The sequence below is a fragment of the Zosterops lateralis genome (genome assembly GCF_965231275.1).
Source record: "Zosterops lateralis genome assembly, chromosome: 4".
NCBI classification, from domain to species: domain Eukaryota; kingdom Metazoa; phylum Chordata; class Aves; order Passeriformes; family Zosteropidae; genus Zosterops; species Zosterops lateralis.
Window position 1 is genome coordinate 5,343,365 of NC_139765.1, and position 23,236 is coordinate 5,366,600.

General features: G+C 40.7%; 1 protein-coding gene across 1 annotated transcript in view; it reads left to right on the top strand.

Annotated features, from left to right (window-relative positions):
* Positions 1 to 574: 574 nt before the first annotated feature.
* LOC310908498 (potassium voltage-gated channel subfamily KQT member 1-like) overlaps positions 575 to 23,236 on the top strand; it is a 410,512-nt gene continuing 387,850 nt past the window's right edge. The window contains exons 1-3 of the mRNA XM_083859598.1: positions 575 to 661; positions 1,940 to 2,506; positions 16,420 to 16,510. Of these exons, the coding sequence (XP_083715724.1) occupies positions 2,124 to 2,506; positions 16,420 to 16,510 (474 nt within the window). The 5' untranslated portion in view covers positions 575 to 661; positions 1,940 to 2,123. The remainder of the gene's footprint in view (positions 662 to 1,939; positions 2,507 to 16,419; positions 16,511 to 23,236) is intronic.

A 23,236-nucleotide genomic window follows, 5' to 3' on the forward strand; every position in this document is an offset into this window, starting at 1 on the left:
CACTATCTCCTTCCCTATTAGAAAGGTCAACAATAAAATGGGGAGTTTGGTGCTAGAATGGTCATATTTGGTATTCTCCTTCTCTCAAATTAATACAAAAAAATGACCTACAAAAAAGAAGCTCAGAAGGGCAACAACATGAGAAAACCCTGATTTTCCATTACTTGATGTAACAATTAAGCGCTGCTTTTGGCTTTGTCAAAACTTTGATGGAAAAAACCCTGAGCAACTGAAGCTGCTGTTTAGACTTTCCCAGTATGAAAGGAGGATGCAGAGCCTCCAGCTTGCCGCAGGCATCACCGAATTCAGGGTTTAAAGATGTGCAGCAAGGAAAGGCTGCTTTTATCACATCACAATGAAGTGTCTGCAGATAAGGAAAAGACTGGGAGGGAAGTTCAGCTGCTGCTTGTGATTTCTGGTTTTGACAGCAGGAAGAGACAGAAGTAACTTCTCTCTGAAATCACCCAAACTGTTCCCGGTTTCTTTCTGTGCCTTTTGCAAGGGCAGCCATATAAGGCAGCCCAAAGGGAGGGCTCCTGCCTTGCTCAGGGTGGGACTTGGGGAGCTGTGGGCAGAGCTGGGCTGCAGCTCCTCTCCTGCACCTCTCCAGGGACTCTGCGGTGTGCAGCGGCCGCCGGGAGAGGGGACACGCCCGGAGAAAGTAGGTGCTGTTTGCCGGCTGCTTTCAGGTTTTTCTGTGCCGTGTCTGTGTGTGGATGGAGCAGCCCAGGAAAGGTGTTCAGGGAGCTGCTTTTGCAGCTCTGCCTGGCCAGCCTTGTCCTCAGCACCCCGAAGTGAATGAATGCTCTTGCAGGTGCTTCCCAGGGACCTGCTGCAGGCTGGCTTGGGATGAAGGGCTTTGTGCTTTAATGTTTGCACCCTCCAGCTGTTCATTGAGAGAACTGCTGAGGGAAGGGATGTATTTCTCTCTTTGCTCCAGGACTGATGTGGAAATGTGAAGTGATGCTCATCTTTCCATGAGTGGTGTTAAGAAGTGAGCCTTGTGTAAAAAGTCATGTTAAAATGTATGCTTTGTGAATATTTTGTGAAATAACTTAGAGGGCTCTGTTCAGATGTATTGCAATAGGAGTTCATTCACTAAACATGAGGAGCTTTAAGCAACAGCAAAAAATAGGTTTAATTAACAAAAGAAGGGGGGGGTGAAGGCTGCAATTGTCTCTCTAAAATATTCTGCTGAGGCTAAAGTAACTCTGAATGTGGTGTGGAGAGAAATAAGGCAGTACAAAAGAAGACATCCACTCTCAGTCTCACAAAATTATTAATATTGCTGCTAAGAAATTGCTGCTCTGTATTAGCAGCAACTTAAGTCTGCTTCATGAAATATATATTGATCTAGAACACCCCTGTTGTCTTTTCTGTTTTGTCTAGGTACTTGTTTGAGAGTAGCAAAATTAGCTGCAAACATGAAAAGTCTTGAAGAAAATTGAGGATCAAGCCAGGAGTCTTTGATCTTTTGCCTTGTAACAATATTAATCTCCTAGTATCAGTTATCATTGATGGCATCCTCATTTTTACACCTGAGAAAAATTGTCCCAGAGTACTGTGGACTGCAGGATTGGGTCCTTTGAGGTAACTGAAATAATTTATTTAAGTAATGTTGATGCTCTAGGTAAATTCTCCTGAGGTGTAGAAGTTAGAATCCTCATTCAGGTGTGTTTTGGGCAACACTTCACTTCTAATCAGGACACTTAAAGAACTGTTCAGCTTCAAGTAATCTGATAGGATCAGCTCTCAAGTCTCTGCTGCTGCACATGTGTTGCACTGTTTAAATAGTTCTAGGCTTCCTTCTTAACGATGTAATTTTGAAACTTAATTTTCTTTCCTTTCTCCAGAAGTCTCAACCTCTTTGCCAGTTTCCTGTTCCTAGTGGTGTCAAGCACGTGTCACTGTCTCACAGGTTTTCCTGATTTGATTTCAGAGGCTGTGAGTGACAGCAGGTGACAGGCTGGCAGCTCACACTCGTGTCACAGACAAGCTCTGAGATAACAGCACAAAGTCATCTTATCAGCTGCTGGAGAACCCCGGGCAGGGAAGACATCCAATCCCTCCTTCATGATTTTAAATATTGATCAGAGACAGCAATACCTGTGTGCTGTTGTGAGATGTCCTGTGGTGGTGGAGAAGCTGCAATGTACCCAGTGTGTAACCACCGTCGGGAGGATCAAGGCTCTGCTCTCCAGCTGAGCACTCTGAGTGGAAACAGCAGATCTGCATCATTCCTGGAAGTCAGAGGGAACCTCAGCACCATGCAGTATTCTCCTGTGGCACTGAATGCAGAGCCCTCTGTGGATAAGGGATCCAGGATTCCCCAGAGCCCCGGGGAAGGCACAAAGGCTGCAGCCTGCTCGGACAGTGGAGCTGGCAGAGCCAGGACCATGGAATGCTTCCAGAGCCAATATCTGACCAAAACCAGCACCCAGGGACAGGTCTACAACTTCCTGGAGAGGCCCAGTGGGTGGAAGTGTTTTATTTATCATTTTGCTGTGTAAGTACCTACATTTTCACATGATCTTTGGTGTAAGAAAAATCTGAAACTGCCCATGGAATCAGCCAGGAATCAGTACAGGAGCTCCTGGGCTCAAAACCTGTTGCATGAATTATCTCCTGAAGGCAGTGGAAAAGCCAATTCCTCAAAGAATCAGCCACTATATCAATTAGCATTTCCAGAGAAGGCTTTTTATTCTTCAAATGATCTTTGTTTCCAAGGATGTGCATGTATATTTGGTATTTCTGAGGGCAAGTCCTCTATGCTCCTGGCAGTTCTCATTGCTGATTGAGCTGCTCTTTACACTGTTCCAGTTCAGACACTGCAGTTTTTTAGCAGGAAATGTGGCAGGTCCAGCTGTGATCAGACACATCCTGCTCTTGTAAGTTTGTTTTGCTCATGCTGAAGAGCCAAAACAAGTGATTTGTTAGACAAACATATAACATTGCTAATTTGAATTGATTTATAGTTGTGAACATGAAATGAGTACAAACTTAGCAAAATGTTTTTCATTATACCATGTGTGTAGTACATGCAAGGAGGCAATTAAGGCTCACATTTACCCTTGTAAAGCAGTGGTTAGTATATTAATCCAGCTGTTACTGTTTCCTTTGAGTTGCTTATGGTATCTGTCAAGCTTAGCAAGACCTCAATTACTGTTCTAAATGCTGCTTAACAGAAAGATAATTTGTCATCTTAGCTGTAGAAAGGGTCCAGTTGTGTTTTGAGATCAGAGCAAGTTTTACTGGCCTGCTGAGCCAAAAGGCCTTGATTTTATTATAAAATTAGCATATTTCCTAAAGAAATGCAGAGTGTAGAAATTACTGTTTGTCTGAGATAAACTATGGCCTGACTGTATTTTGGGAAAAAAAAAAAACATTATCAGTAGCTGCAGTCAGGAACTGCCCGGAGAAATATATGGTAATTCTAGGGATGAACCCTAATGCTTCTATTTAGCATTAAATAGATAGTCTCATTAATACTTGCTTCCTTTCCCCCCTGAACATCATGTTCTTATTTTTGAAAGGATTTTTTGATTCATGAAACTTCTCCAAGCAAAAAGATAGGGCGTCTTTCAAGGACTATGCTTATAGCATGCTTTATTCCTAAGGACTAAACAGATGTGATTTGTGTAGATTTAAATATATGAATAGTCATGATTTAAGCCTATTTGAGATTACTAATCTTGCTAAAATGTATTTGTTTCATTATCTGTGTTGCCTTATTCCCCAACTAAGATTGACTTTTAATATGCACTTTTTAATTCCAAAATGGGCATTAAGATAAAATAAAAAAATAAAAATTTATACACTCCCTCAGTAGTAGAAAATTGGAAAAAATATTGGTAATACCAACAGCAACTGCTTTTTTTATGGATTCCTAACTTACATGAAAGAATATGTAAATTGAGTGCTCTTAAAAGTTATTTGTCTTTGAGGCTGCTAGAAAGGAAACATTTGAAACAGCTTTTGGCAAGCATTTTGTCTCAAGGATATTTTTGCTAATAATTATCCCAGTAACTACATGATGTGTTCATTTAAATAACAAGTTTCTGTTTTGGAAAGAACATGCCTTAAAAGATTATATATCATTACAGCAAAACATAGTTAAAAAAATAAACTACTAATCTAAAATACACTTAATTTTATAATTAGAACAACCTGTAATTTTATTTTTTTTAAAGCTTCCCATGTTTTATGTGTGGGTTTGGAGGTATCTTAAGTGCAGCTGATCTGATGCTGATGATTATGACTATTTTCCTAACAAATCCAAACTTTCAAGTACACGCTGATATTTGTGTAGCCTGGAGGAGCTGGATGTGCTCTGTCCTGGCTGTCCTTCATGTGCCACAAAAATCATAAAACTCATGTACAAACTTGAGGAAACTTTCTGTCCAAAAGGGACTGGAGCCTGTTCAGATCTGGGGTCAGTTCTGCTAGACAGAACCTGACTTTCCAAAACCAGACAAGGCAAGGGAAAAGCAAGTGCTCCAGGAGGTGACCTCTTCTCATTCTGAATTTACCAAGATAATTGCTGATAACACTCGTAGAAAGTTTTTTTTTTTTTAGGGAATAAGCTCAAGGTTCTTACAGAACTTTATAACAGTGTTAGAAAATGGAATTATTTTTGCTTAATTAAATTGAGAATTTGTATGATTTTAGTGGAGTTATTGGAGTTTTAGTGGAAGTTGAAATTATGGCTTCAGAACAAAATGTTTGATGGGGTTTACTAGAGAATCCCTCCTGCCAGTTTTGAAAACCTTCTCACTTGGATACTTTTCTGGTGTAGGACTGTGAAATATTTTAGTTCTAAAATGCCCAATAGAGCAGAGGATATCACGTAGCAAGAGCTGAGGGCTTGAGAAGCAGCTGCTCTGTGAACTGACAATGAATTGATCCTAACCAAGCAATTCCTGTGGCTGTGTAAGAACCTTGGGGTGTTGGAGATCACCTGTGTTAGAGCCCAGTTATTTCCTGTGTGGTCCTCAGGCCAGAAAAAGCAGCATCTGCTTGCTCAGCTATTACTTGCTTAAATCACATCCAAATGTCATATTTTGTCTCCAGAAAAAGAAATACAGCAAATATTGGTGATGAGTTATTTACGTCACTGTCGTTACTTGGCAAACCTACACACTTAAATCATTCAATTGCAGGTGGAGTCTTACCTATGTGATGGATATATTTCTGAAGCCTACATCCATTTAGTGACTGCTGGAATGGCTCCACTGTGGGCTGGAATGCTGTGTCCACCTGGCTGGCTGTCACTTGTCACAGTTCTGTGAGCCACAGAGGCCACCTTGTGTCAGCCCGAGGCGATGTCACAGCGCAGGAAACCCCTGAGTGTGCCCAGAGTATTTTCCCCCTCAGTTACACCCTGCTCACTGCAGTCCAACCCCCTTTTCCTATCTTCATTTCTCTGGAGCATGCAGGGACTGCTAATTTTGGTCTTTCCAGCTGCTGTTGCCTGGATAGATGAACTTTTCAGTTTAAAAACCAGAAACTTAGAGGGAACCTGGGTTCCTTTAGACTAAGAAGTGAGGGAGCGGGACAACTGGTTAACACTGAGTGTGGTGAAAGAGGGAGAGAGGAGAACCTGGGATTGAGACACTGAGGTCCAGGTTGGTTTGTGGTGGAAGCTGAGACTGGTGCCAGTGATGCTGATTCGGTGATGCTGAAACGGGAGGAAAACAGTACAATAGCTCAAGAACAAAGAGAATCTGACTTTACAAAGAGGCACAAAGGAAAGAGGAAAAACAAGTTGTGGAGATCAGGCACAAAGGGGACAGCTGAAAATGGTCAAGAAGCTCAGAGAGCCTCTGGGAGGAAGAGGGGTAGGACATGACAGCTGGGACCTAGGGAAAAGTGGGAGCGTGGAATTCGTGATGGGACAAGGAACCTTTCACCCAAAGGCAACTAATTTGAATCTTGTCCAAGTCAATAGTGAAGAAGAAGAAGCAGTGGTGGCTGTGGGGAGATACAAAAGGAGCTGTTGGTCTCCGTCCAGTTCTTAGCAAATGGATGTCACATCACCCCTGGAGTCAGCACAGCTGGAAGGGCTCTGTCAGGCACTGGAGAAACCATGGGCTGGATGGGAATGGAGGAAAGTCCAAGGCAAGAGGGAGGCCCAGGACAGGGACTCTTAATTGTGTTCTCAGGCCTGCCATTTTCTTGCTGTGTAACATTGCAAAAGCTGAAGTGAGAAGTTGCAGCTGTTCCAGGTCACTTTGTGTTGGTTTGGCCACTTGTTAAATGAGTTGTTAGACTTTGCTCTATTTCAAAAGTTAGAGCAGCCTTTGCATCCCATAACCTCCTGTGGGATGAGGTGAGCCGATCTCACAAGGCAGCACCAGTTCTGCTCCCCTCGTCCACCTCCAGCACTCAACTTGCTCCTGCCAGCTGTTATTGTCCTGGGATAGTTAAACTTGGAGTTACACTTGGATAACCAGTTCAGCTTCTGACACCAGCAGAAACCTACCCCAGTGGGAAAGAGTGGATGGTCTTCAGTCAGGTTTGTACTGCACATTAAGCACCTTGAAACATTGTCCCACTGTTATTTTCTCAGTGGATCAAAATCACTTGTTAAATTTCGTATAAAACTGTGCACAATAATTGCAAAATAACGCTGCAAATCATCTGGCAAATTCTGCAGACCACCTGGTTCGACTGCGAAACATTTCATAAATACAGAATTAGGGTAGCCATGAAGTCTGCTCTGCAGGCTGCCTTGAGATTTCTGGGGAAACAACTCCTCCAAATGGTGACTCAGAGAGGGTAATGGCTGTTGCTCCCAATTATTCCTATGGGATGCTGCCTGTCTCTGGGAATTGTGTGGTACAGACAAGGAAAACGTCTTTCCCTAGAGCATGGTTTTCCAAGAGGTGGCATGGTGGTTTACCAATGCCAAAAGGACTTGGTGCTCCTCTGTCACTTTCTCTTCTTTTCTGGACACACATTTCTGCTGCACAACTTGTGTTGCTTCTGGCACTCACCGGAGCCCTCCTACGCTTCATCAGCTCCAAGTAATGGCAGGAATCTAGATCAGCAGGAAATGAGGAGCTTTTGGGACCTTAAGGAGTTGCAGCATGTCAGCAAGTGGTCTAATGGGGCTGCAACCAGCGCTAACACAGTTGGCCAAGACTGGAATGGAATGAGGCAAAGTTCTCTTTCTTTTTTTTTTTTTTTTTTTCACCAGAAAGTTGCAGTGTGACCTGCCCTACATTTACTTTGTTACCCCTCTCCTCCTCCAGACTCACTCCTGCAGTTCCTTCAAAGAGAATCCCATCTGCGCACACACACACACACACACACACACACACACATACCTGTTCCTGGCAGATTGTTGAAAAAAAACTCAACTGAAAAATTAGGGCTGAATAATTAAAAGTGAACGATCCTTACAAAAATGTGAACATCATCAATAATGTCACAGAATTAAAGCTTTGGGAGGAAAGTACAAAAGATCAAAAACATGTTTATGAAAGGGAGCAGAGCATTTTTTTCCTTTAGAAAAAATTCTGTGTACCAATGTTCGTGTCACTGTGAGTAATACATAAACAAGTGAATTCAGATTATTTGGACCAATTAAAAATTGCAAATTTTTTCCTATTATTGTTTCTCCTCAGACTTTGTTTTCTCAGTTTTTTTTTTTTTACTTCCTTCAGTTCCATGTAAGAAATGCTAGTCCTGTTCCATTAATGAAATTGCAGAAGTTCAGAGCCACCATTTTGGCTGATATTTCATTTTTGTTTGGTGTACAACTGTTGCTGATGTAAAGAACTTTAAAAGGGAAAATATGTAAGGGTCTAGTGGTTCCTTTTAATGGGGCACTTGCCTGCATATATTTTGATTCTTTGAGTGTAGCAGCTCTTTAGTGAACTGAAATTAGCACAGTGTTCTCCAGCTCCTGTTTTTATCTGGAAATGGAGCGTATAACCCATTATTTATAACTGTTTATCTCAAAGGGACTGTCAAATTCCCATTTCTGTCCTTTCCACAATTATCTCCAGAATGCAAGCAGATATTTTGCTTTTTCCAATGATGTGATTGTAATACGACCAACACAAGCAACAACTAAAGTTCAGAGTAATTATAAGCACATGGCTGCTTTTGAGATTCTGGCTTTGACCTTGATGTCACAGCTTAGTTCTGGACATGGTGTGCTTTCATAAGAGTAAGGCCTATTTATTACTATTATTATTATTATGTTTAGGTGTTTCTTGCCAGCATAACAGTTACTTATGTGGAATTTTATATAGAAATGTCACTGACAAAGTTTTCAGTTTAGAGCTACAGTGGCTACTTTTCATCTCTGTACTAACTACTGAGAGGTGCTAAGCAGATGTCTCTGATGACAAATTTCAGATACCAAAAGAGGAGCAGCATTGAAGGGAAGAAACTCAAGAACAACCCTTATTCATTAAAGTGGGATGCTCTTCTTATTGCTGAGGGTTGCATGTTCAGCTGGATGAGGTGGTGGAGTGGCTGAAGTTGCTAATGAAGGCGCGCTGATAGGAAAGAAAATTGTCTTCAGGGTTCTGTAAAGTTCCAGGACTTGGTTGTTCTAAAAATACATGGGAGCAGTTATTAATTTTTAGCCTCTCTTTCTAAGGAAATGAGGTTTCTGCAACCACACTGTCTGAGCATGTCTGTCTGAAAGGGCCTTACCAAGAACTTTTGAGCCAGTTGGCGAGTTCCAGCTAACATGGAATGAGACATGTCCAAAATACTCTGCTTCTTCTCATCTGATTAAAACAGACATTTGTCTAGAGGAGAGAAAAATTAATATCCCCAAGATGAAAACACTTCACATTGAGGTCCTTCAGCTTGTTTGGCACCAAGGAGCCTTTTCAGGAGAGAGATTTTAGGAAAGCTCCTAGGGAAGAACTTGGATCTTGGAGTACTTTGTGTTAGGCACAGTCACCTAACCACAGGGCACAAAGCCACAGCATGAGTAAGTTCTAGTCTCATTTTTTGAATTATTGATGACTTTTTCCATCATTTCTGTAAGAAATTCAATCCATCTTATTCTAGAAGCTCAATTTTGTAATAATCTGAGCAATTAATATACATTAACATCTGCCCCCACGGGCTAATGTTGTTTCTGTAGTGAAAACAAATATTGTAGGCTGACACTGCTATGGTGCTATTGATGGAATTCGGTTATGCTTTTGTGGAAAAAAACCCTCTGTTTTTACAAAAAACAGCAAAATAAAAAGATATTCCTTGGTGTTAATGTTACAATTGCTCATTAACTTGTGGAGTCCACATGGTGCCAAATTAAAAAAGAAAAAGTGTTTCATGTGTCTCTCTGATGATCAAGCTGGCATTAGATTAGTGGATGTATTTGAACAGCATCACCATACACATTTGTTCTTTCCCTTTTCTGCTTCTGAACACAAAAGACATTATTTAATGTGAGTGCTATGAGGAAGCTGGTGTCACGTTTTAAATGGTGGTTGGAATTTCCTGTTCCCTTGGAGGTGTGTCCTAAATCACATGCCAAAACCTACTGACTTTTATGCTACAGTCAGAGTTGATGTGATAAAAGTATCAGAATCATCAACACTGAAGTCATCAGATAGACTGGTTTTTTCCTGTTTAAAGAACTGATTATGTCTCTTCTAGAAAGTCTTAGCTATAGGATCAGAATGGAAGATTGCAAGACATACAGAGATAAAAACAAGAGAAACACAGAAGCACAAATGTCAGTGGAAAATACAGGCACTCAATGGAATCAAGGAGCTTAAATCCCAGAAAAGACAGGACATTGAATAAAGGGTTCAGTAAGATCAGTGCTCCTGGTGACTGTAAGTGATGCATGAATGCACTTTGTCAGTTCTTAAGTACTGCCAGATAAACTCGTAGAAAAAGCAAAATCCAGATCTTAGTGCTCTTCAAAGAACAGCAATTAAGTTGGGCTGTTAAATGTTTGGAAATGTGAAGTGCTCATTACTAATGGGAGCTGTGGATGTTTTATAAATAACGTACAACAGCTCGGGTCAGTAGATGTAGAAAGAAATCTCCCACCTTCTTTGGTGGGAGATTTTTTTTTGTAGGATGTGTGGCTCATGCTGTGGTTTGAGCAGGATTGGTTTTAGCTGTTTGTGGTGAATTCTGTACATGCAGGTGAGTCTGTTTATAGGTGAAATTTTAAATTCCCTTGGTGTTGTAGAAACGTTGACTTGTTATTTCTGATAGGAAATGTTACGTCCAGTTGGGGCTATTGGGCATTTCTGGGTGCAACCCAGAAGAGACAGCTGAAAACAGATATCCTCAGTATATCCATGTAATAGGCAGATTTTTCCTTTGGTTGAGGGCTTCAAAGTTCTGAAAATATCTCTGGGGTAGAAAAAAGAAAATCAGATATGGCCAAATTCTCTCCTAGGCATGTTCCCTGTTAGTAGGAGTCCAAAGCCAGGCAAGTTTCCATTAAAACCTGTCTGGCCTCCTTCTCCACTTCTGCTGAAACCAGCACATTCCCAGACTATTTCTAACTTTAACAGATTGGTATTTTCAGCAGAAAAATTGTCCCTTTACCAAATTTCCAACCAACTCTAATTTGTGTATGATCACATATGGATAAGCACAAGACCTTTCAAAAACACATCAAACCTCAGGAGCCTGGAAATAGATTTATGAGAGAACTGAGGGACATCAAAACTTGCCGACAAAGGCACATGGACAACCTTCTCTTCATAACTTAGAAACTCCTTCAGATAACAAAAATTTGTAAGGACGAGGAGTGAGGTTTTATTCAGAGCAGCAGGAATGTTTTCCAGAAGCACATGGCTATTCAACATGAGACTGTAGAGTCCCATTTAGAAGAAAGTGCTTCATTCACTCAGGAATGAGAACATGCACTTTTAGAGTATGAAAAAAGAAAAATGCTCTCCTTAGTTTTCTTGCCACAAAATGACCAGTTAAAATAGAAAGCAGCCCATGCTGCTGGAGCCCCTCAAAGAACTTTCTGTTTGCTAAACTCATTTATTGTCCCTAACAACAGGCTGACTTAAAGCTTTTGGTCTCCTTGAGACAACTCTCTAGTTTGTCATCCAGAAAAAAGCTGAAGCTCCAATGGGTGTAGTTGCACATAGATTTACTTGGACAAATTAGCCTCAATTCAATCCATTTTTCTTTTAAGTTAAGTCCAGCTGAAGCAACTGCATTTCTTCTCCCCTGCTGTGATGGTAGGCCAGAACATTTTGGCTTCGTATCTTGGACTCATGGAACAGTTTGAGTTGGAAAGGACCTTACAGATCATTGAGTTCCACCTCCTGCCATGAGCAGGGACACCTTCCACTAAACCAGGCTGCTCAAATCTTCTGGAGAAAGTAGCAGATAGAATAAAGAATTATCCAAGGAACCCAAAAGGAAGGGTTTCCATGTACTTTGAGCTGAAGACACGTAGAAGCCATTTGTAGTTATCTACCCGGAGGGCTTTCACAGAGTGAAGAGAAGCACAATATCTCAGTTTTGAGGAAGGAACAGGACACATCCGGTTGTGTTAAAATCATCAGCAACCCATAGTCCAGGCCTCTCGATACTACAGAGCATAGGTTTCGGTGGCTTTTCCATAATATTTTTTGTTGATTTGCTTTCATTATAGAACTCCTATTTTTGTAAAAGTGTTTTTTTTTTCTCTAAACAAAAATTTACAGAGTCAATGAAGTTTGGTAAAGCCCAGAAAGTCACAAAGCTACTGTTTTGGACTTGGTTGCCAAGGAGTATATCTCTCTCTGTGAATTTACAAGTTTGTCCCCTCCCCACCCATCTATTTTTTGTTGTGCAAGAGATAAAATTCTCACGAGCATCTCATGAGATATCAGCCCTTCAGTTGGATTTATCTGCAGGAGATAAAACACAAAGCCCCACATGCACAGTTCTTGCTAGAAATGGAATTATTTGCTGCAAAACTTAAAAGGCAGAATTTTGACTGCTCCTCCTTTTAGAACTTCCATTAGGCTGGTCTTCCATGGAAAATAAGTTTGTTATAGCATGACCTTGAGAAGGTTCACCCTGGAGAAAGTGCTTGACATCGTTTTTACTTTCAGTGTCCAGTTAACCTCCTTAGTTCCCAGTGTTTGTAGCCTGCAGTGAAGTGTGATCATGGTCAATAAATCTATTAAATAGAATTTGTCCCTGGCTACAACAGCAACAGAAATATGTTTACAGTCACAACAGCTACTTTCTGAAAGAAGCAATGTTTAGGAGGAGCAGGACATAAAGAAGCACTAATTTGCAGCCTTTAACAGGACTGCCTCTTTAATCTGGTTCACACATGGGACAGATTTCAGGATGAAGGTCTAAAAGCATTGATGAGAAAGCAGTTGTATTTTTGTGTATGCCTGACACTTAAGGAACTGAGGAGAAGTCAATAAATACTAAAATTTAGTTTACATTAACAAGATGTCTCTTGGGAAAGCATGACTTCATCTTCTGTAAGTGTGAACGCTGTTCTATGAGAGTCTGAAACCAAATGGGAGGTTCTCAGATACTCCTCTTCCCTCTGATAAGTAATTTTTTTTTTTTTTCTGCTCAAAGAGGGAATGAAAAAGAACCTGCAAATCAGGAATAAATTTCCATCTTCAGGGGAAAAAAAAGAGTAAAAAGGAAAAGAAAGCCAGGTGTTTTGAGAGGAAATACTTCACTATTTTTAGTAGCTCTATGGCTGAAAAAGAGAAAGAAGTATTTGTGGAAGTAACAGCTCAGATTGTGGCTCAACATCCTCAAGAATCGCAGAAAGAATGAAAGAGGACAAAGTACTAGAAAGGAGAACCTCAGTTGCTTTCCAGGACAGGAAAGAATTGACCAACTCTACTAGCTGGTAATTATTTTTATCTCTGCCTTATTAACTTCCTCCCTTTAGGAACTGAACCGCTGCCAGCAGATGAAACTGTTCTCTGTGGATGTAAATAACTCCCTGCAAACAAGTAAATAATCACACCCTGTTTTCTCACCCTTACAGCACAGAGAATTGTCCTTTTCAGGAGGGAGCATCCATAACAGGGGCAACATGAGGAAGCCAGACTGGAGCTGGTGGGGAAATGGGAATAGCCATATGACAAGCTTTAAATAGCTTCACCCCAAGTCAGCAATATGAAACACACACCCATCCACTTGCCTTACCTATAGGTATCCCAGAAATCCAATCAGAAATATTAAAGGAGACCCAGGATCTGTTTGGCACTTGCCCACAAGTTAACACTGGTAGACTTTGCTATTGCCTTTAGAGGAACACCTTGTCCCTCAAACCAACACCTGCAGTGAGACCTTGAGACAAACCCTGAGGTATTCAGTGAGGAGCCTTGCTGGAGGTTTGCCTGTGGCACCATGCATCCAGCTCTTTACAGGGAATTTGGCACTTGCCCAAGTTTTTTTCCTCCAGTGTGTTTAGAAAGGTCATTGGTTAGAGCTATGTTTAGCATTCCAGAGGCTGTCAGGAGCAGTCCACAAGGAGTTTTCCTGATTTCCTGAGAGCCAAGAGAGCTGCAGCTTGTTGGGTTCTGCAGATCAGCTGGCAGTTAATTGAGCTGTTTATCTTTAAGTATGGACTTGTCCAAGCTAACCTGCATTATGGGGTGTGACCTGGTGACAGTGGCAGTAATTTAAAGGAAGCTGTGAAGGCAGCATGCACTGACTACTGGCTCAGAGATACTAGAGAGGGAAGAAGATGCTGCTCCACTGTGCTAGAGAAAAAGTGCAAAAGGATCGTTGGTTTCTCTGGGAGTGGATTTACTTGGGGTGCAGGGAGGACTTGACCTTTGTTTGCACTACTTGTCTGCAGCACTTTTGTCATAACTCAGATACCACCTACTCACCAAACTCCACCCGTGGCTTCTTTTCAACAGCCTGTGGTAAGCACTGAGCATAAACTGCTGCAAGTGCACACAGGGACATCACCAGCCATGGCTAAACCCTGGCTGTGGAGCTGCTGTGTAAACCAGGGGTCCTGAATGGCTCCTCAGGGCTCTCAGCTCCAGACCTGTCCTGCCTCCCTCTCCAGATATACAAATCCAAGGGGAAAGCAGTCCCAGCTTCTTCACACTGAGGATGTGTCCATCCATGAACTGTTGCCTGGGTTGGAGTTTATCTACTGTGAGATCACTGCCTGGATGAGAAATATTTTGGGCTTGTATTTGGGTTTGTATCTACCTTGACACACTCCTGTTATTTTTACCTTCTTAAGTCTATCTGACTCTGGCTGAGAATACCAAAAACTGTCCCTCATCTGTCTCAAATCCAGTTTCTCAGCAAGTCCAGTAAAGGATAGGCAGATTTACTTCCATGCTGGTTGTGATTATGTTCTTCCATTCCCTCTTCTTGATGCCCTCACTAACTCATTAATCTCTGCTTGTCTTTGACTTTGTCCCCACTGCAACTGAATCCATACTGAGCTCCTGTGAGCTGCCCTTGCTATTCAGTGGGCAGGAGTGACACTCACTGGCCAGAGGATATAGTGCCATGAATTAGGTGTATTTAAAGGGTCCTTTGAATGGTTCTAGTGCGTGTGATTTGGAAAAAAAAAACCCAAAAAAACCCCAACCCCCCCCAAAAACAACAACAACAACAACAACAACAACAAAACCACCCAAACAAAGAAAAAAAAACCCACCCCAAACAAACAAACAAACAAAAAACCCACCCCAAACAAACAAACAAACAAACAAAGAAAAAACCACACCAATCTCAATACATAAAACCAGGAGAGAAGCACCAATTAGCTCAAAGTTACAAGATCTGGCTGTGTTGGCAGTTTGGGGTCTCTCAGTAAAAAATAGGTACCAATTGTCTTCCCTTTTACATCCTTGTCCATCTATAGCTCATCTCTTTGTATAATTTTATCTCGATTTTTTTTGGTAAACCTCTTTTTGGTTGCTTTTTTGGAAGCCTAAAAGGAGATATGATTAAAGATGTAGTGATAATATCTACAGGGTATGTAACAATACTGTTCTTTCTCTTTGCTTCTTTTAGAGTGGAAAAGGTGTAAAGTACACTGTCATCCTCAAGGTCTTGATAGAAAATATGTAGAATGTGAATTCTCCATGGATTTTTTATGTATTACTAGTGAATGCAGTAAAAACAGACTAAAGTATTTTGAAAGGATATAACTGAAATGGCAGGGATCTGGAAGGAATTAAGAGTCTGCACTCAGATGAAGTGACTGTCCCTTTGTAGATCTCTGCTGGAGTTGTTTGATATTACACCCTGAAAGTGAAAATGTTCCCTTTGACTGACCATTGACTGGAGGATAGTCTGAGCTGCAGGAGAGTTCTGTGGGCCTTTAACACTGTCCTGATGTGTGGATAAGTCTGTTCACCTTTTTGTGTCTTTCTTCTTGTACCTATCACTGGGATTGCTGATTGGAAATGAAAGGTGTCAGGATAAAGAAACTCCCTGGTACAGCATCCAACGGAGTGGGGTACTCAGTACTGATCTCATATTAAATGTATAAGAAAAAGAGGTTCCTATGATCCTGCTTACCTTAATTTTGCATCTGCATTTTCTTTACATGGAAGGCAGTGCTGCTGTGTAAAGAAAAGGCTAAAGCTCTGCAGTTTTCCAAGCCTAGACTCTTCTAGTGTTGGACACTGGCAATACCCTTATGCTTTGGACCCCGATCGACTTGTTCTTTTCCATTTGCCAAAGGAATTGTGTTCAGTGTCTGTCCTCAAGGCTTTGCTCTGGTTTTCCTTTTTGGAGCATCACTCTCCAGGAATGCTGGATTCTGTCCCCTCTGCTGGTTTATTTTTTGGGCAGTGCAGCAGCTCACTGAAGGAATAAATTTTATTTTTTATTTTATTTTGCCTTGGACAGATCTCTGTACCCCCTGTAACACAGCACTGCTTTCACAGATAAACCAGGGGCTCTGCCCTCAATCTCAGTGACCAAACTCCTGGGCTTGTGTCAGCTGTGGACTTGATGAGGTGCATTTCATCTCTTCTTCTGGAACACTGATAAAAGTGTCCACTGGGGTGAGACTGTGGATAAACTCCAAAGGAATTCATCTTGGTCTCTAAGCTGTACAAGAGATTTTCCCTTCCTGATAAGCTTTTCCACCTGTAATTTTCATATAAAAGCTAGCGAAACCCACTGAGTGTAGTTTGTGTCTTTGTGAAGTTGTACAGTAATCAGTGAAACATGAAATATTCACTATGACAACCTTCCCTGAGAAATATATTCGATAATCTGACATTTACTTGTTGATTTCCTGTGTTCAGCCTTCCTGCCATTTTTATTCCATGTTTCTGAAAGCTGAATGAATACGAAATGATGATACTCACTTGAGAAGGAAGAATTGACTGATTAAGCACAAAGTATTTGTGATAAAAAAGTTATGTGAATGAGAGAGAAAAAACTAGATCTAGATTTACACTTCAACTTGACAAGTCACTAAACACTGTTTTCTTTTTCCAGATTTCTCCTGGTGCTGATTTGTTTAATATTCAGTGTACTGTCTACTATAGAGCACTATTCTGAGTTTGCCATTGGAACTCTTTTCTGGATGGTAAGTGAACTTTTTTTTGGGGAGGGCTGATGAGTTTGACTAAACCTGAATTGCCTTCTGTGAGCAAGGGGAGATAACTGTTAAAAATCCTCATGCAAAGCATGCTACCAGGACATTTAAAATAATGGACATTAAAGAAAGGTCACAGTTTAATGGGGATGATTATTTTCTATATCCTTGAACTATGAGGACATTTATTAGATTACCAGTTTTTATGAACTTACTTTTCCCAAAGTGTATCTCTTAGAGTGGACAACAGATGTTCATCAGTCTTAGGCAGCATGGAACAGGGTATTCTATAGGAATGAATTTTTAAAATGTGTATTTTCTAAGTCCTGTGGTAAAAAGTTGGCCAAGAACTTTGCTTTTCAGAGGTAGGTGATTCTGTCAGCCTGGTTTGCTGCTTTACAGAACAGGAAGGAAGAACTCCTATCACACTGCTGTCACCAGTGATTTGGATTTGAATTTGGTGCTTGCTTGATGGGAATCAAAAGTACAAATAACTTGCATGAGGACACTAGACAACATCTCTCCACTGTTTCCCCCCACCTCTATTCACCTTTAGGGAGTAAAAAATGGAAATTAAACATCCTTGATAAAAACAGAGTAAATAACTTTCAAACTGTTCCTTGCAATATCTGTATTTTAGCCACTCAAATCCTCTGATCTCAGTGTGTGATGATCTCAGTATTCTTACTGTAGTTTCCTTTTGCTAAATGGTGACTTTTAATGTGATAGAGTTTGATTTTCAATCTGATTTGAAAATAAAAACCAGTTACTTCTCTGTTTCCCTATGGCTTAGGCTGCATTAGCACGAGCAGCTTTTCCATGCTGTTGACTGAGCCGTCATTAGATCCCAGAGTTATCCTGAGATCTTGATTAAAGTTAATCCTGTAACAAATGCTGCTTGGCCTTTAAGCCACAATTCAGTGTCAAGCAGAGTGCAGTGTTCTGCCAATCATGTGTGGTCCTCTGCTGCTCCCTGAGATGTGGTGACTGCAGGTCAGCACAGGCACTGCTGGACACAGCGATCCTGGCTCAGCTGGTTGTTCCTGTGCAGATGGAATGTGTGTGTGCAGACACTTTGTTGGACCAAGAGTAACGAGATGGAGACAGATGTTGTGGCTCTCAGAGTGCCCACAGAGCACTGCCAGCTATTTTTAGGGGGTGTTATCATCTAACAAATGAATCATGCGCAGTCAGTGGAACAATTTCTTGGCTTCCTTGTGTCACAGCCTCACCCTGGAGGATGCCTCTCTGGAGTTTTTCCTTCTGCTGTTTCCTTAGTTGCCTTCCTAGAAATGGCCAGTACAGAGGGCAGCTGTTCTGCTGGCTACTGTAGAGTCACTTGCCTAGAATGCATTTGTCTTACATTGGTTTGGTCTGAAATAAGTTGACTTCAATTCAAAAGATTGTTTTTTAGAGCTAATTAAATCAGTTTTTCATAGAGTTTCATAGAGACTTCTTGTTGGGAGTTAAATGGTTGGACTCCTGCTTGAAGCAGGAACCTCTTCCCACCTTTACCTGAAGGAATTTCCAGCTGGGTCTCCCATTTGAGCCAGGAAAGTGTTCACCCCACAGAACTGTGTAGATTGCTGTTCCCTTTACTCCTGGGAGGATCATAACTCTGATCTACTTCATACCACAGCTGACTGTTGATGAAAGCAGAGTTTTATCTCTCCAAAATATGGAAACCTTTGTCTGTGTATTCTGCCTGCTTTCTTGAAACTGGGAACAGAGGATAATGCCAGTGTGTGAGAATCAAAACTGGGCCAAAGCATTTACTGGACCAAGTTCAAAATGAAATTGGTTTGTTTCTCTCCTGAGTGGAGGACCCTGTAATTCTTTGTATAACCCTCAGCAGCAAATAAATGCTGCCATGTGATGCTTGTGGTAATTTCCCACTTGTGAGAAAACTGCTTTTCATTATGTTCAGCTAGATTAACACTTGGGAAGGATCAAATTTCAAAAAATATCCTGTTGAAAGTTGCTAAGGCCTGATGAGAGGAATAACATTTGGTACTTGAAGACATGGAAATGTTTTTGTATTTCCTTGGGGAGGGCGAGATGGTGTGGCAAGTACAATTTTGAATAATACGAGTCACTGGAGTACAGATGAGACATTGGTGACAGATGTAGCTATAGATGTGTCCTAAGACACCAGAGCCTTGTATCTCAAAGATGTCATTACACTGATGTTCTCAAGATATCTGGATGGTCTCAGAGAATTTCTTGTCAGGTGTGAAACCAATCCAGACAAGGTTTGTGAATAGACCAAGGGGAGAATATCAGAGTGTTTGTTTTATTTGATGCTCTTGCTTGGGCTCAAAGGAAATGTCTGTCCTTTGCACTTACAAAGAGAAGACAAAATGTAAATCTCCATCTGATCCTCACTGTGCTAAAATCAGTTTACTTCCATGATAGCAGGACTGGTGGAAAAAAAAAAAAAAAAAAAAGCCTTGATTAGGCTTTTGCCTCTGCAGCAAGAGGCTGAAATGTTTTCATGATGATCTACTAGTTTGCCTGTCAGTTTTGATTTATAAATGGCATCTAGATTTTTCAGGATATGGAATGAAAAAATAAACCATAAAGTGGGCCAGGTGTACTTCCTCCTTTGAGGATCAATCTGTTTTCATGGTTAGAGGTCATATATTTTTCTACCAGGAGAGGTCACCATGGTCGTTTGTAAAAGACTGATTTTTATTTTTTATTTTTATTTAATTGCAAAAGACCTTGCAAGACTTAAGAGAGCTTCTTAGCTTGTGGGACAACTTCCACTAACTGTGCCAGTCTGAAAACAAGAATAAAATATTATTTTCATCGTATACATGATGTTTTTACACACTGTGAGTAACAGCACAATAAACATACAATTTGTATAATTACAGTGATACAGGAGTAGGGGAAAAGTTTTGTCTGATTTAGTATCTTGACATTAGTTACTTTTTAAATTTAAGAATATCAAGTGTAATCTTGACTTGGAGAAAATAGACTGGTTTTGCTATAAATCATATTGATTCAACTGATGAGTTCAGGCCCTGTGGTACCTCTTCCTTTTGGAGACAGACTTTATGCTTCTGCTTTCCTCTGAGTGGTTTCTTTGCTGGAAAAAGCACTTTCATCTCTCCCCAAACACATGAACACCTGTAGTTGACAGCACTGCAGCACCAGAGGGCACACAATTCCCTCAAAGACTATTTTCACTTGTTGCCTCTGTTGTCAGTCCTTACTGCCCTTTTGGGTGCTGGAAATTCTCATGTAGTGACAACACTTAGTGTGGATTAGCACTCCAGTATTACCAAATTCTCTGGGAGAAAAGGCTGAGATGTGAAATCAGAAGTTCCCACACCAGCTGGTGCTCAAGTTTTTCAGGCCACAGACTCCCATTGTGGCTGTATTTAGGAAGAGGATTTTGGGGAAGAGTTTTTGGCTGCAGATGGGTCCTTGTTACGTGGCTTTCCCGAAGTCACTGCTCAGTTTTATGATTTATGTGATTTTTTTTTTTTCTGCATTGTGTGCCATGAACACACACATCCTCCTGCTCTAAATATTGGCAAGGCTGTCCAAAGTACTCAAACTTCAGAGTGCCAAGTGATAGTTGGCTTACTTGAGCCAGCTAAGGCATATCACTATTTAACTGAAAAAATAAACCAGTTCTGAACTGGTCATCAGGGTGCCTTTTCTCTTTGAAATAACACCAAGTGTTATTCGAGTTTTCAAAGTGAGGGCTTTGAAAGGAGGCCACACTTTTCCTGTCTGCAGTGGCGGAGCTCTCCTGTTGCTGTTTGTCTCTGCTTTTTGCCCCATCTCCTTTCTGAGCTGCGTAGTCAGGTCATGGAATGCTGAGTCACCTCCAACCTGCAGCAGAGGAGAAACAAGCCTACAAAAAGCTTGATTAAGTGGTCTGTGATTTATGGGGAAGTAAATTCATTCTAATAGGCTGGAGGGCATTTTCTCCATCCCATCAAAGAGTCAGCATTAGAAAGTTAAAAAGGCAGATTTTTTTATCTATTTCCTGCCTTTGTGCCAGTTTATAATTCTAAATCTGGTCTTTGCCACATGGCACAAACACTTAGGGCCTCCCCCAGGTCTGTTTGATAAAGTGATCATTTGATAGTGCAATACATGGAGTTCACAGGTCCTCTCTTCCTGCTGGCCTCACTGCACTGTTTCTTACAGCTGAAAATGGATTTCTGAATTATTATTTCCCATAATAATTCATGGCATTTTGTGATATTTGGGCAATGTGGATTGCCTGGGTGACAGCAGGTGTTCAGGAGGTGTCCAGTGCCATAAAGGCACTGACAGGCAAACTGCCTCAGGAGGAAATACATTAATTCCTGTATGCCGTGGGAGACCCAGACCCTGCCAGTTCAGAATACATGTGAATAAAAAGAAACTTATGGCTCAGAAGCATTTGCTGTGTTCTTTTACTCCTGTAAACTTCTGAGAGAGAAAGAAAGGAGGAGAATCCTTGCTTCCTTCTTTGCTTTTTGTTGGTCTGTGAGAAGATGAAAAAAAATAGATTTGGAATATTGTATTATTACAACACAAAGCATTATTAAAATAGAGATGGAATATTGTTTCATACATTAAACATATTAGGAAAAAAATTGAGTCCACAAGTCTTCCAACACATTTCATAAGCTCAAGCTGTCTGCTGAGTGATTTTGCTGAGTTGCCATTGTTTTTCTGTTATCAAATGCAACTCTCAAGCTTCTCAATGTGAATTATAATCCAGTTATTTCTGTGGATTATATTATCTTGTGCCTAATGCACCACAGAACATACTGAATGATTGCTGTGTGCTTTTCAAGTGTCTGAAATAGAAATCCTTGTGCAGTCATTAAGGCTGAGACTAATTAACAAAGAACCAGCTCAAAATTCCCTTAGTCAAATTTGACTCACTGAGGCTCAGTGGAGTTCTCTGTGCAAAAGGGTTTTAGAATGTGGCCAAGAGACTTGAGAAACATTTCTTGGGAGTGAGGGGAAGGTGGAGAGATGCTGCAGGATTTTTTAAGTTCCTCTCCTCAAAATATTGATACTCTCCCAAATCAAAAGGTTAAGAAACATGGAAGTAATTATTTAAAATTCTGAAGTGCATGTTCACATTGGATTGCTTCCACTCCAGAAGCAAAGCTAAACCCTTTCCCTCCTACCAGAGATGATCCCTTCAGGGACATGCTAGGGAGAGCTGGGAGGCTTCTGTGGATCTATAGAGAAACTAGAATTTAGAATTAGAAATTAGAATTTCAGGTACTAACTTACTGAATCTGATTCATTCTTTATTTGGCTATATTTACCTCAGTGGTATCGTTCGGAATGAAGCGATTGAGAAAAAAGTTCTGGCCAAAAACAGTTGAGGCTGTAGTTGATTTTCTTTGGAGAAAAATTGTTACCTGCTTAAATAGCATTAAAAAATAACTCTTCCTCTGTGACTCCCCCAGCTCACTTGAGTGTGGCTGTCACAGAGGGAGCACCATGTACAGCTCCATTCCATGCAGGAAACAGCAAACAGCAATAACATGAAAGACAAGTATACTCCTGGTAGGAAGTCAGCAAATTCAGCCTATTCATCAGGTGTGCATGGAAATGTACTTTTTATGAAATATTAAATCCACTTGTACCCAAACAACAGATTTTGAGTGCTTTGGTTTCACCTAAAAGTTGGAAGTGTGAGAAAGCTAATGGTACTATGAGACACTTATCAGCATTTGGCATTTTTTCTTCTGTATTTTGGGTATTCTATTTTCACACAGGACATCTGTCACCTTTGCAAGAGCCAGAATGATGGTAGAAAAGAAATATTTTCAGTATCAGTAGGTTTTCGTGGCATTTGGGCAGCTATTAAACTAAACAGGTCACTAAATGGACATTTTCAGCTGTAAGGACTGGAAAACCTTGAAGACAGGTTATCAGATTAAATCTGGGACATAAGTACACGTGTGCAAACATTTGGACTATTAAACCTTTATGCCTCTTTCTGAGGCTTCATTGTCTGGGGCTGCCATTCCTTGATTGAATCTCCGTGAGCACACACTATTCATTTAGCCATCCCACTTCCTCCTTTTACCCCAGGACCTAAATATTCCAATAAAAAAAGTGAAGAGAGCCTTGTGTGTGCTCTCCACCTAAAACACAGCTGCAGCTGAGAAAATACCCTTCTTTTTCATGTGTGCACTTTAATCACTCCAGCAAACTTCCCTCTCCTGCTTCCCCAGTCCAGTTATCCATAACCAAACTGGGATGAATTATAAATTCCAGGCTATATATTTAATTTACACACACACACATGCCTGCCTAAAAGTGTTGGGTTTCTGTGTTAATGTGGGCATTTTTTTGATTTGATCATCAATGACATTCTTGGATAAAAAAGTTGATGGTTTTTCCACTAGGGCTTTTTTATTTGATTGATTGAATTAGATAGGGGTGGAAGTTAGTTGTATACATATTTCTCTTTAAACTTATTTTTGTATATTTTTAAATTTTATTAATAAAATGAAGTTTTACTAAAAATAGTATAAACATGACTATATATTATTTTATTATTAATTTGGTCGGGGAGGGAAGATTTATTCAGTGGCTAGACTTCGGAAAAGTAAAAAAAAAAAATTGAAATATGAAATTAATTTAAGGGCAAGGACTATTATAGTCCTTACGTGCCTTGGGTCTTTTCCCCAGAGAAGAAGGAGAAGCACAGAGTAATGGAATGCTGCTACTGACTTG